The sequence below is a fragment of the Linepithema humile genome, chromosome 1 (genome assembly GCF_040581485.1).
Source record: "Linepithema humile isolate Giens D197 chromosome 1, Lhum_UNIL_v1.0, whole genome shotgun sequence".
Classification (NCBI taxonomy): domain Eukaryota; kingdom Metazoa; phylum Arthropoda; class Insecta; order Hymenoptera; family Formicidae; genus Linepithema; species Linepithema humile.
The window spans coordinates 20,516,030-20,530,875 of NC_090128.1; the positions used below are offsets into that span (position 1 = coordinate 20,516,030).

General features: G+C 36.7%; 1 protein-coding gene across 1 annotated transcript in view; it reads left to right on the plus strand.

Moving 5' to 3' along the window:
* LOC105675641 (uncharacterized) overlaps positions 1-10,462 on the plus strand; it is a 237,926-nt gene extending 227,464 nt beyond the window's left edge. Inside the window, exons 6-8 of the mRNA XM_067347814.1 lie at positions 3,588-3,769; positions 7,538-7,778; positions 8,321-10,462. Coding sequence (XP_067203915.1) covers positions 3,588-3,769; positions 7,538-7,778; positions 8,321-8,568 — 671 coding nt within the window. The 3' untranslated portion in view covers positions 8,569-10,462. The remainder of the gene's footprint in view (positions 1-3,587; positions 3,770-7,537; positions 7,779-8,320) is intronic.
* The last annotated feature ends 4,384 nt before the right edge of the window (positions 10,463-14,846 follow it).

Genomic DNA, 14,846 nt, shown 5'->3' on the forward strand with positions numbered 1-14,846 from the left:
ATTAATTTCGCTTCCCGCACGTTCGAGCATGTTAAAAAAAGTATATAAGAAGCATATACAGAATTCTGAGCAAGAAATACTGAAATTATTTTTAAGCAACGTTAAAATTTACCGAAAGTTATCATCATGCTTAATCTCTTATTTTTATTTAGAAAATTATTTAAATATATGTATATTACTTTTATGATATTTAGAAATTTAAATTTTAATAATATAGATAATTAATTTAAAACATTTTTTTTTGCAGTAGTTTCTTAATTCTTATTAATTTTTTTAATAGAAAATTGATGAATAAAAGATGTGGCGCGTAGATTAGCGCGCAAATTTCTCGTGGCAGACAAATTTGTGGTAGAGACATCAAAAGTTCGCTCGGGCGATCTCACACGTGTCGGGATGGACCGTGAAGGAGTACAGACCATTACTCGATATCGTCGTTCTCATCGTTCGTATAAATTTCCATACGCATCTCCGCGACGCGTTTCTTCACGGCACAATACGTCTATTAAGTCATCGGTATTCTCGTGAGACGATTATTCCGTTCGCGGAACAAAGAAAGCTAAATTAAAAAGCGAGCAACGTGGTGATTCAGTCGCGTGATCAATTTACTTAAGTGCGACAATTCAATAGCATTATTATTCATCTGTTTCGATAAATGAAGTTAAGTCGCTATTATGATTTGCGTGTACTAATTAAAATGCGCCGAGATTGAGAAAGTTAAGCCGATTATAGCGATTTTAATAGAACTATGTGTAATTTCTTTTTTAACAAGTTTCTCTAACTTACACGTGCATTTTTGCATTTTAGAAATCTTTCTTCAACAAAGTAAATAAAGTAATAAAACTTCTCAATAAAATCTGAAAGAACTAAAAGAACATTGATGACCAAGTAGGATATCAGTTTCGTGTGTGTTTAAGTATTTTCCTTCATTAAAAACAAACGTGAATGCGTGCGTAAGAGCTAGTCGTCGACGCTTATTCGCCGAAATCTCGCTCATTTGCGAGACAATCTGCCGAGAGAGAGAGAGATAAACCTAGCGAGGAAAAAAATTCTCTCGATGGATCCTCAAACATCATTCCTCGATGATAAAACTGCGGTCATCGTGACCGCAGTAAAGGTCGAGATGGTGGCGGCGTAGAAAATCGAGATCTTCAGAGGTGTGTCTGCAACTTTCAGACGTCGCTGACGCACCTCCTCGGGGAGCGGGCTTTAAAGGGTCCTCTCCGCAACACACAATAGAACGCGAAAAGTTCTTCTCTGGCGACCCACACGACGGACCACCGCATGAGATTTACGACATTTAAATTTCGGCTCGCCTGTGTTTGCGGCCACGTCCAAATTTCTTTCCGTCCGTCACAGGAAAGTCTTTTAACTGTTTTTACGATCACCGTTCGAACCGTTCGGAGAATAAAACTCGCGTTGAGCAAGTCGCTTTGATCGCTAAGAAAATTATTAGCAGTCGAAGAACCGAGTGACCCATGTTACAAATTCAACGAATTTTTATATTTTAACTTCTTTTAAAAATTTAATATTTTATTAAGAATCGATTTTTTTTTCCGGAAAAATATAATTCAGCTAATAATATTTTTAAGGTGATAAACACATTCATTACTCGATGAAGATGTGATTACAATTGCGTTGCCAAATTTTTTATCGTTGAAAGATTCGCTCTCCGTTCGATAAATCGCGCGGCAGAAAGAGAGTTCTTTTATTTGGCCACTCTCCGTTTCTTCTCTTTGTCCCTAATCGAGTTTCGGCTTATTTATCTGCCTTCACGAACGCGGCGACGTGTATGAAATAGGAGCGACATTAAGAAGCGGCATTCTTTAAAATCGAGCCCAGAAACGCGGCGTCTTCTCTTTTGGCACGAGTTTTTCATGCAGATAATACTCTGGAAGCTTAAGAGAGACGACGGCACGATTTTGTACGCGTTCCGCTTTACGATGGTACTTCGCGCCTCGTTTAACGGGTTCTTATCTGGCGAAGTGTTTTAGAATTCGATAGAATTAATCGCTCTCGTCGCTACACCACTTTACGAGTTAGAAATCATTAAGTTGTATAAAAATTTCCAATGCCATTGCGTTCCCAATTTTGTTTACAACTCGCCGTCCCGAGATTATTTACATACGACAGAAGATTAAAAAAATTCTAATCCGAAAGGACATCTCGTGTTCTAACATGTTTCTAACACGTCGGAGAACATACACACTTTTGTTATTTTCTCGCTTTTATCGCTGCGCGAACACGTTTCTACATTATTACATATGCGAAATATGACTTATGTAAAAACGAAACGTGAACGCAGTTGTACAGTTTTGCATTCATCACAGTTATTATATCGCGCGCGTGCCATATCGATCGGCAGAGGCGCAGATCCGTGACTCGAAGAGTGACGTGAAGAGCTTAAAACATTTTTTTATAATAATTAACTTTTATAATGTCAGTTGATTAACATTCTAAATTATATCTTTATTTAAAATATAAGATTTTAATGCATCGCAGTAAAGAGAATGTGAATTCTAAAATGTTAAATTGCTTCCTGTTAATTTTTATAGTATAAAATTCTAGTGCCTAAAGTTAAATAAAATATACATTTGAACATTCTAAACCATTTATTTCTTTAAAATATATAAAATTTTAATGCGTTACAGTAAAATTCTAGGTCTACCAAGTAATATAAGATTCTAAGGCATAAAAATGAATAAAATGTACATTTTAACATTAATATATATAGCAACGCACAACAAAAGTAGCTTCATACGTTACAATCAAGCGAAGATTCTTCAAAGTCCTTAAATAATTTCAAATGCTCTGAATATTTCTCTCACATCTTCACCATTTTTTACGTTTTTTTTTATATATAACTGATATGATTCTAGCAATGTTTTATATTATTATCAAATAAATTTTATAATAAGTACTATTTTATTAATATGATATTAGTATTAATTTTAATTTTTACTTCAAATTAATTGACGAATAATATTTAACAATGTAAATAAATTTGATTCTCAAAAATATTTTTATATAATTTATTCAAATATCAGAATATTGTCACACACTTAAATAGCATAGAATGTATTGATGTTAATATTTGATGTGTTAATATAATAGTAAATAATTAAATAATTATATAATTATACACATTGAAAGAAAATTAAAAGTTTATATTCGCATCTCAAGCACGTCGAATACATTTATAACTTTCGATTTCTACCGGGATTGTAACGAAACTCACGTCGATACAGTCGGGAAAAATTCGCCGAGTCTTGGAAAGCGCGATTGAGAAATTTCATTTTGTTTACGTACGATAATATTTTCAATTTGCTGAATCGCAGCGAAATGTGCCTGGTGAATAGCGAACTGCCACTCGAGTGAATACGTGTCTACGGGGAATAATACCACTTCGTTCACCGCCTCCTAAAAATCCCGTCAGTCATTTGAATCTGTGAATAAGAGTTGATGAATAAGAGTTATCCTTCGCTGATTGAGATCTTTTTGCACGAAACGTAGATGCGGCACGCTCCAATGCGCCGTTCCATGATTAAATATAAAGGATACCTACAGTGCGTGATTTTCTCTGATTACAGAGCCTCATTATCTTATACTGGAGTACGTCATGTACGGCAAGCTGCTCGCGTACCTGCGCGATCACCGTACTAGGCAGTACTTTTACAACTTCAGCGAGGATTCCGCGGCCTTAACTTCCAGGGATCTCACGGTTTTCGGATACTGCGTGGCCAGAGGCATGGAATATCTTGCATCGAAAAAGGTACGAAGACACTTTCATACGTATACTCACTTTTTAAGATAATACTCCATAAATTTTGAAGTTAATTAGAACTTAATTGATTCTTTATTTTCTCTTAGAGACAAAATTAAAAAAAAAAAAAAAAAAAAAAAAACCTAATTAAATCTCAGCTAACTTTAATGCTTGTGGGAACAAGTCGATAAGCTTTAATATCCACATTTTATGTGGACGAAAGAAAAAAATGTATCTCCCACAGAATTCGTCCACGTAAGAATAAAGGTCCGTTTATACATATCCGTACCGTATCCGTACCGTGTCCGTACCGTACCGGCAAGATTCGATATGAGTATTTACACATATCCGGCTCGCATCCGTGAATATTTTGAAACATCAGTCTTGAGACATACATCTGAAATATCGGTCGTCTAAAATTAATGCTATTACCGCTAATTCGTTTATCGATAGCTCTGCCATGTTCACAGTTCAGATGTATGTCTCAAGACTGATGTTTCAAAATATTCACGGATGCGAGCCGGATATGTGTAAATACTCATATCGAATCTTGCCGGTACGGTACGGACACGGTACGGATACGGTACGGATATGTATAAACGGACCTTAAGTCCTTTCCCAGTTTTTTCCCTGAGATCTGCGCAGTCGTAACACGTCATTGAGAAAAAAATTCGAATGAATCCGAGGAGAAACGAGTCGGCATGAATCTCGATGAGGCATTTTTAGTCGTTTTATCTTATTTTTATCTGATGAAAGCATACGACAACACACACATTAACGGCCTCGATTATATTGACCTACTCAGCCTATGCAAGCATATTACGACGTCGACGAAGCAACAATCACAATTACGTTGATAATAACGGGCTAACTAATTTTTCTTTACTACGTGGCTTCACGAAGGTCTCCGGCTTTCTCGACACATAACTAATTGTCGTCCTGCTTAAGAAGAAAAAGTCAAGACCGACCGCTTGACGTCTGCTTGGCGGCTCGTTTTTCACGATTTTCTTTCTTTTCGGTGGCGTGCGCGCGTGCTTCGTTGCCGGCATACCGCCGGCGGTAACAGAACGGCGCAGGAGAAACAGGAAAGGAATTGCGATAAATTTCGGCGCGACACCTCGATGAGATGGATACACGCCGCGACCGTTTAAAATGTTAAGATAGAAGCCCTCTCATTAATCTCCGTGCAATTAAGAAACCCAGCGTGCCGCAAGAGGCAGTATCATGCAATTGATTAATCGTTCGATTACTCATTGAAGATCGATGAAGTTCTGCTATAAATTTATTTTGATACATTCGGAGAAATAAGTTGGGAAAAGTGCTGCAATATTTTGCAATTAAGCCGAAATTCAGGAAACATTTTTTAAAATAAAATTGTAATTATTTTAATTTAAAATAACGTATTTATTAATATTGTCGTAATTAACTTGTACATTTAGATATGTTCAAGTATCATTATTTTTCTTCTTGAATATATTTCTATAACTCGAAGTTTTTTTTTTGCGAGAGTGCGCAATAATTTCTTAAATCGTGAGCCTTTATCGCTTGCGAGATTGCACGTATCGCATGAGCATTTAATAATCTTTATAGCCAATTATTAATAACCCCGTTTGTATTTGAGAAATGTAATAAATAGTTCTTGTCTTATGCGGTTTAAAGTCTTAATTGGTAAAGTTGTAGTTGCGGTGATGCGAAAGTAAGAATTAATGCAAATAGTAATGCATTGCCTTTCCGTTTCAGTGTGCGATTTTAACATTTCTTTTTTACGATCGCGGAAGAAATGTTTTTGCACAAATCATTTACGAGAAGCTCGAGTAGTATCTTTAGCGCAATTTCCTTATTGAAAAAGAGAATCGACTGTTTTAATTTGAGAAACTAAACTTCACCTGTATCCTCCATCCAAATATAAAAATAGGTAAGAACTTCAACTTAAATTTTTTTATTTACTTTGCGAGAATACGTCGAAAACGAGAGTCTTTCGAGGACATCAGCATTCTACGGAACGTCGCGGGAGATCATCAACTACATGACAAATAACCCGCTAACAATATTTAATCGCAAACATTTTCGCACAGTCGTAAAGCTTCTACCGTGGCGTTTGTTGAAGGAGATCTGTGTCACTGGGCAAAGATTGAGTTTTATTTCTCGTAAAAAACGAGTTTAAGGATATTCGTCTAGTGTTTCCTCATCTCGAAAGCAATAAACAATCCTCAACTACATTGTTAGAGATCTACACGCTCTAATCACATGCGCAAAAATTAAAATAAAAATATAGAAAATTTTATATTTTATAAAAAATATTTAATCTTTAAACTAGAAAATCTCTGTAATTGGAAATAATTAATTAATTAGAGATAATTAATTAAAACTGTTTTTTTGTGCTTTTTTTAGACTTTTTTATATAAATATTGATATATTTTATATAAATATTGAATAAATAAATTTTAATTTTTTAATTTCCAGATAACTCGCTGATACAAAAAATATACGGCGTTTGACGCACGTGTGTTTCTGTTGATGCGAGCATGATTTAATTCTTTCGAAATACACGGTCTCACAACAAATAAATATTAACATAATGCTGATGGAATGTTTATGAGTATCGCGAACCGGTATTCAAAAAATTTTGGCAATATTTTGTGCTAACAGTCGAAAGGAAAATTGCATGCAACTGACGTGTCAATTTATTCCGCTCGTTGCGCGTCATTGATTAAAACAGGAATTCTCGCGTACGACGAAGTAAATATTTTTTCATCCTTCGTTTAAAGAAACTCGTGTGATTGTGCATAAGAGGAAGAAGAAAATTTGCATGTATCTTTGTAAGCGGCGTAGTTATTTCAAAGAAGATGCACCTGCCGATTAATAGCAATTACGGAAACAAAGAGCCGAACTCGCAAGCGCTCGATCATCCCCGTCGAATGTCGAATTGCCAGTTTCCGACGCGTAATAGCTTCCAGGAAACGGCGCAACAAAAATTATTCTCTCGAGTTAATAGACAATTACGTAGACGCAGGCTAAATGATAGTGCGCGCCCGCTGTACCAGCTGCGGATATGCGTGGATACATTCTAAATGCGCTTTTGCATTCGCGTAGAATGCGGCAACTGATGCGCCCGATGTTTCGTAACGCCGCACTTGCATCACCCGGTCGTTGTGTGATGATAATTATTATTTAGACTTCTCGTTGCGGCTTTTGGAATTGTTCAGTGAAATCTCGTTTGAACGAATGCACAGTAATGGACAATTAAAACGTAATTAATAACGGCGACAACTGCAATCGCGGTACAATGCGAGCATTGTAATTTCCGATCAAATTACAAATGTGCCAACGTTGTTTCTTTTTTTTTTTTTTTTTTTACATTTGACGACTGAGTAACCACAGATATTGCTTTCGTTGCATGCGTAAGACCGGAACCTGTCAACAAAGCTTTCTATTATTTATATTCCCGATTGAGTGCTTGTCCTTCTCAGAAATTCTTCTTTTTCGATAGTTAGGTACACATCGGTGGACTGACATTACTAGATTTATCGGATTTACCAACGAGTCGGCTTGGCTCGTGTCGCTGAAGCAATATTTGCCTTCGCACAGACGCTTCGCAAATCCCGTTTCGTCGAGCTCGGATTCAAGGTTTCTCTCGAAACGACTCATTACATCGAGTTCGTAGTGCAGTGTAAATTCCCGTCCCAAACAGGCAGAACACGAGCATTCGTAATGGAATACATGCCGTTTAAGCATCGGTCATTTATTAATGACTTCGCTCTTTTTTTTTTTGCGCAGATCATCCACCGCGACCTCGCCGCCCGAAACGTCCTCGTGGATCACAACAAGCTTTGCAAGATCGCAGACTTCGGTATGTCGAGGTTCGCCAACGACGACGGCGAAGTGATCGAGACCAGGCACGGCAGGAACGCCTTGCCGATCCGCTGGATGGCCCCCGAATCATTAATCTACTCCCTCTTTACGACGAAGACCGACGTCTGGAGCTTCGGCATCCTGATGTGGGAGATCGTCACTTTAGGTAAGTGTCTTCACCGTTTGTTTTTTGAGAATACCGGTAGCTTGTTTGGTTTCGGCGATCGGTAGCTTGTTGCTGGAATAAATATTGTTCGCGTCTGGGAGTCCGTTGTCTCGCTGTTATTTGATATGAAAATAAGGATACACGTGTGCGGGCATGTTTACGCTGACAGTGTGGAAATGTTGCAAAACAGGTGCGAGAAATAATACGGCTGATGTGGCCGCATTAATTTTGTATTTCTATATTAATTGAATATTAAATTAAATATGAAAATTATTTGATTGATATTTAATTACAGAAAGAGCCCGAATAAAATATTACTATACGTGTTGTTCAGTTTTTGTAGCAATTTTATTGGTTAAAAAAATGCAATGTATACAAATGATATCACATATGAGTAAATCGAGGAAAAGGCCCATTTTGTACCTTGTTAGAGCGCTGTGCGCCAATCGATGGGTCGGTATCGCGCGCAGTAGCTTCCCACCGCGACTTATCATGCCTACATCCCATCGTAATGACCGTACCACCTCACGCTCTCTGCTCAGGTTCAACACCGTACCCGGATATGACGGCGCGGGAAGTCATGCGGAACGTGCACAACGGTTATCGGCTGGAGAGGCCTTCGCACTGCCGAAGCGAGCTCTTCAGGGTGATATCCCGATGTTGGCACGCCGATCCCGACCGCAGACCGGAATTTCAGACCTTACGCAGGGATCTCGCCCAGCTGCTGGAGGACAACATGAATGGACACTATGTGGACTTGGAGAGTTTCGCTTCCGAGTGCACTGACTGAGGGAAAAAAGCAGAAGAACCTGTTGGCTTGTTCTCGACCGCATCGGAAAATCGATCTCGCGATGAGACGCGCTTCGCTGTGCGACTGCATCGAAGGGATGCGAAGATTTTCTGATGTATTGATTCCTGAAAGCGATTTCCTCTTGCGAATGGAACGGAATTGGAATTCCGTTTTTGGATTAAAAAAATCGAATTCCAAGAAATCCAGGATATCTTGTGTTTTTACTGTCGATGTTCTTAAACTGTAAAAGTTCTCGAAACTTTATATCAGACATACATTTTCGGTTCTCTACATTATTGAAATACGCTTGAAAGTATAAAATCGCTAATTGCTAAACGCTGAGAATATTAAATTAAATTAAATGTCATAAAGTCGTCTGTGAACTCAGATTCGTTTAAACTCATATTCTACATAAATATCGCTCATGAATAATTGCGAAACACTACAACCACATAGATGATATCTGATAGATGTCACTGTCTAATTATAAAATTAAAAAATTATGACGATACGCGACACTCGGAGCGTTAATTTATTACGCGGGTATGTAACTCGGCAATAACACCGGTTGTACTTAAGAATGAATCTTTATCTCTGCGTGCTTTTATGATTCGTTGAAGTACACATATAAGTAATAACTGTAATAATTAATCATGCGATTTTCCTTTTAAGGAAGCACGCAGAACACAGGAACGCTGCAACGCGCGATGCTGTGATAAAAGTGACGAAAATGAAAAAAATTTTATATAATCGAAATATTAAAGAGCAACGGGAGTTTGTAAAGTCCGCAAAATATAAGTATTTTATGTAGTATAGTATTACTGCGTATGTAATGTCTTTAGTTGTACGATGCGCCATTCGTCAATCCTTCAATATTTACATCTTTTTCATTTTTATTTATAAACGAAAAATATTATATCGGACAATGAGTGTGCACACACGTATTTTTACGCACTTTTGAGGCTTGCTATTGCGTAACATTCGATATAAATTAATCCAATCTTATAGATCAGGAAAGATTTTGTACGATACGATCATGAAACAATAACGGACATTATTTTTAATAATTTTGCCTAAGTTTTTGGTACTTACTTTATTCCGAACTAATTGTTCATTCTATCGAAAATACACAAAAAGAGAATACAACTTGCGGAATGACTTGGTTCTTCTTGAATACTTCAACGAGACTCAATTCTTGCGTCGCGACATTTGTACATATTGTATCCCTCGCGCTATGTATACATAAGAATATAAATACAAACATTATATCCGTCGGAAATCAAACAAAGATGTCTTATTCTCCGAGCCGCATTAATACTGTAATAATAATAATTATTACCGCTTAATAACTCGTTATTAGGTATGTATATCTCATATTTCCGACCGCGTCCGGCGCGTTTATTCTTAATCATTCTAGTCTTTCGCGACACGTTCTGGGGCGGCGATTGGTATCGACATTCTCTTCATACTTTGCTTTGATGAGCGTTGCGAATTTGCTCGAAATTGCGATATCAATGATATATTAATATATTGTAATCGCTCTAGAGAACCGATTAAAGCCCCTCCACTGTTAGTTGATTATTGTATTAAGTATTTTTATCTCGCTATCCCTTCTGCGACGTCGTTTTTATTCTTTGAAGCGACTTGGCTACGTCTGTTATGCGAGACATCGTTCTCAACTATATTGCATTTTGGGCGTTGCTTTTGCGACAAAAAAAAATGGTTGCGACCAACACTGTATGTACACTCGATTGTAATAAGAATTTTTGTCAGTAAACGTTGTGAAAAAATTTAACTGTTTACACTCTATGCCACTCATGAATTTGTGTTGAAGTTCAACGCGCGCGTATAACATATGCTTCGAAATAAATCATTGCGTATGCAAAAAACATAATCCAACTGTCATGTTCTCCCTTTGTTAAATTTCGAAATAGATGATCTCGGAAATGCAAAAAATAACGGCGTGAATTATAAAATATAAGTATTTAATAAAAAATTTTTCTATTAAAAAGCAAGCTTTACGTATATATAGCAAATTTTATTACAAAATAATAAATGTTTAGTCATTATTGTGGCATTTAGCATTTTAACAATTAATAATTTAATCAGTATTTATCACTTATTCCGAACTTAAAATAAAATATTTTGACTCTGGAATTCTAATCATAAATAAATTTTAGATTATAGTAGTAAGAGCTTTCAGGAGGGCTCATTTTTCAGTATTATAAGAGTTTTACACTCGAATACCAAAATCGCACCGCTAAAAGCGAGACAGTAACAAAGAAAATCGTAGTCCAAGATTTTCTCCCGGGGGCATTTAAGACCGGCCAGGCGAGTATGCTTCCTTCTCTTTCAATTAGAAGGCGGACTTTACGCGACTGGTCCCTGTGATTTATGAAATCGTGCCCGCAACAGACAACGCAGATTTACTGCAACGGGAATATAGATTTATGCGCGCGAAAGCGTCGGATGAGATAAAGGTGCAATATGCAAATACATCCGACGCATTTTGTCATAGTCCGCGGGTTAATAGAAGGTGGTGGACAGCGGAGATTTACAGGTGCCACCGTACTATACTCCAAAGAAGGTGCCAAGGTCGAAGGAATCAGATTCCTGATCGGGATATCGATCTGGCGATTGCCATTCCTCGACACGAAGGCGCGAAAGAGATGGCTTGATAGAATCAATTAAGACCTCCCAATCGCCGTGACGATTTGATTGCGTGAGCATAACGGAACTGTAGTGCCGTATCGGTTTCTATTTGTCGCAGTTAGAGAATTAATCGGAAGAAAATGTATTCTCTTGCACTTTTCAATCAGTAAATTAGAAAAATTTGTTTTTAATTTAAATTTTAAATAAAGAAAGATAAGTAAATATAACTGTAAATTTAATATATTTCAAGATTTATTTTAAATTACACGTACAAGTCGCAGCCAAATTCCGTACTGTAATAGTATCCTCTGTTTTTTTTTGCACTCGTATCAAAGCTGTACGCATCAGTTCACTCTTATAGTATTCATGATACAGCATCCATAGAGGCGAAGGCACTTATCCGCCTCATGGTTGTCTTCGCTCTTTTGCGCTCTTCGTAATACCGAACGAGTGCGGTGTGTGTCCGATGCTGCGGATCGTTATCGTAAATTGGATCGCATTCCGGAAATCTCGAAATAATCGTAAAACGTTCTGGACTCGTTTATGGCGCAAAACAGATCCGCTTACGCTGATGAAAAAGCGACAAATATTTCACGCTCGATTATTTCACGAGCACGCGAGCGCAACATTAAGCTTCAATCAAATCAAATTTATCAAGAAGTATTAGTCAAGCTGCAATTACTTTTTTGTAACTGGTACTTAACGCCAAATAATGTAGCAATTGGCGAAAAGCGTAAGAAATAAAAAGGTGTTAATGCGCTAAGAGAAAAGAAAAAAAGCGTTAATATGAAAAGAGAAAGAAAGCAAAAAACGTTGATATAATTGGATAAAGACTTATAAAGACCTAAAACTGGAAATTTTACTAAAACAGGAGAAAGCGATTGATATCTTGCTAACAAATTTCTGATTTTTCGAAAGCAAAGAACAAGAACTATAATCTAATTGTGATGGAAAATAAAGTGGGAGAGATTCGACAATTTCAGTCGCACGACCGTGACACTGCATTTTATTGTATATAAAGAAGCTGAGATTAGAACTTTACCTTTCCAAATGATACATCATGTATTCGTACGATCAGTAGATCGATTGATGATGATGTCTTCTAAATGGAGAAACTAATCATCCTTTCGTCGTACACTTTCGAAAGTTCAATTAAATGAAGCTTACATGGAGGCTGCTCGAAATGCTAAGCGATCGATTTTCTAGAGACATGCCAATAATCATATATTACAATCGTATGAGACTCTCTTCTCATATCTTACGTTTTACGTGATTTTACGAGCGTTTTGAATAAAAATCGAGAAATCTTGCATTAATAATGTAATCTTGTAATGTAACGAAAAAGAAAGAAATTGATCGAGAAAGAAATGAGAGTTTCATTGAAACAAAATAATCACATGTTCAAGCGTATAATTTATACTTTACATTTTCATCATCTTTATTTCGCTCTATTTTATTTATCTATGTTTTATTTATTCTTTCACCTCGCTATTTTATATATTTCTATTTCTTAGTAAAGCGCTAGATTATATCGACTTTCTCTCTATTTTCTCGTCGACCTCCGAGAACCTTCACAATTGTCTCAAATTAGAATAAAATTATAATAAAACGTTTCACATGGAGGCTACGCACAATTTCATTGAGGTCACGATGCACACATGCGGTGGCGGAAAAAATGCCAACGCGGGGCTATCTTTAGCGAAAGACTTTCGCCGCAGAATCCTCTGCGAGCTTCGTAGCAGCAGTAACCCTTGCGCTTGAGCTCCTTTCTAATTTGTAGGAGTTAAGAAACAAAATAGAATCAAAAGAAGATCCAAGAACAATTCGCGTTCCACTTTCATTCATAACGCCACCCAATATCTCATCTTCCTTATTTTTTTCCTATTTTTCTCGAATCTGCCTATCATTGCGGTTTTTTAGAAATCAGGCGCCAAGAAAGCCATATATAGCTGCTCCATGCTGATTCACAGTTTTCTTCCTCTCCGCCATGCGTCATTAAAATACTAAGATATTCAGGGTACCAGAATGCGAGATTAGATTATAAAGATGAGTGCATTTATATCTGTTCCACTTTAGTTTATACAAATGTAAACAGGTCGTTCCACTTTAAGTTTCGACATGTCTTCAAAGGCTTGAAAAGTTGAGAGCACACTGAAGTATCTTAAAAATTAGATAATTAAATTACGTAATATTTTTGAAATCAAAACACACTCTCTTATGCATTTCATTAATAACGATTGCATTAATCTTTTGCAAGTGCTGATTTCCAGAACGTATATTTATATTCTTACACCACTCTCGGTGCGCTCTAATCCAGCGCAACTTTACAAATATAAAGGTCCGTTTATACATATCCGTACCGTATCCGTACCGTGTCCGTACCGTACACGTCCGTGCACGGATGCTAGATTCGATTCCATATGATTAAATGTAAGTATTTACACTATTCCGTATCCGTGCCGTCCGTGTCCGTACCGGCACCGCAGATATCGTTGGCGACGATATTTTCACGGACCGGAAGGCACTGAACGTGTCGGTACTGACAAATGTAAATAGGCTTCAGTGTAGCATTCAGATTTTTGAGTCTCATTTTGTATCAATCTGCGATATCGAGAGCATTCTTTTAAAATAAAGAAATGGATTATGATAGAATTATTTCAACAAAATTGATAGAATTAGTGCAACAACACATCGAATTATACGACCTTTCCCATCCAAAATATCTTGATGGAATTTATAAAGAAAAACTGTGGCAGAGTATTTCTCAAGAACTTGACCAACCAGGTAATTTTACTCATGATAAATATTATTTTACAAATAAATTTTTATATTCATTAAACATCATTTTATTTGAAGAAAAAATACACAATTCTCTTCAAAAATTTATACATATGTAGGAACGTGTTTTCGCTAGCCGGTTCTCTCCATCTTGTATATTGTTTTCGTATTTTATTATCAATTAAATTGAGTAACACATTAAAAGCATGTTCTGACATTCTAAAATATTGATAAAATTTAGTTGCATCATCAAAAAATTCTTTATATGTAAAATGTAAAAAATTCATCTTTTTTTTTTCGTTTTGTCCATGCTTTATGAACCCATAAAATCCGTTTTTTTTTTTTTTTTTAAGATTTCTCTTCGTCTAAAATTAATGCTATTACCGCTAATTCGTTTATCGATAGCTTTGCCATGTTCACAGTTCAGATGTATGTCTCAAGACTGATGTTTCAAAATATTCACGGATGCGAGCCGGATATGTGTAAATACTCATATCGAATCTTGCCGGTACGGTACGGACACGGTACGGATACGGTACGGATATGTATAAACGGACCTTAAGTCTTTATAACACGCGACCCACATTCTCCGATTGTGGCTCTTCTGGCCAGCGGCGTTTCACCTGTCCGCGATTCGGACTCGAGTGCGGAAAGGGAAGAAGGATATGATGAGTCTCGAATGATTCTCAAAGCGACGATTAAAAATGAGAGTAAACCTGTTTCCGCGCCACGCAAGAGTTCTTTAGAGAATCGTTTATTTTTTACAAAACTGACGATATCCCGTTAAGGGAAAGGAGAGAAATGCAAATAAAGTTGTTTTTTCAGATATATAATTAACAAAATAAAAT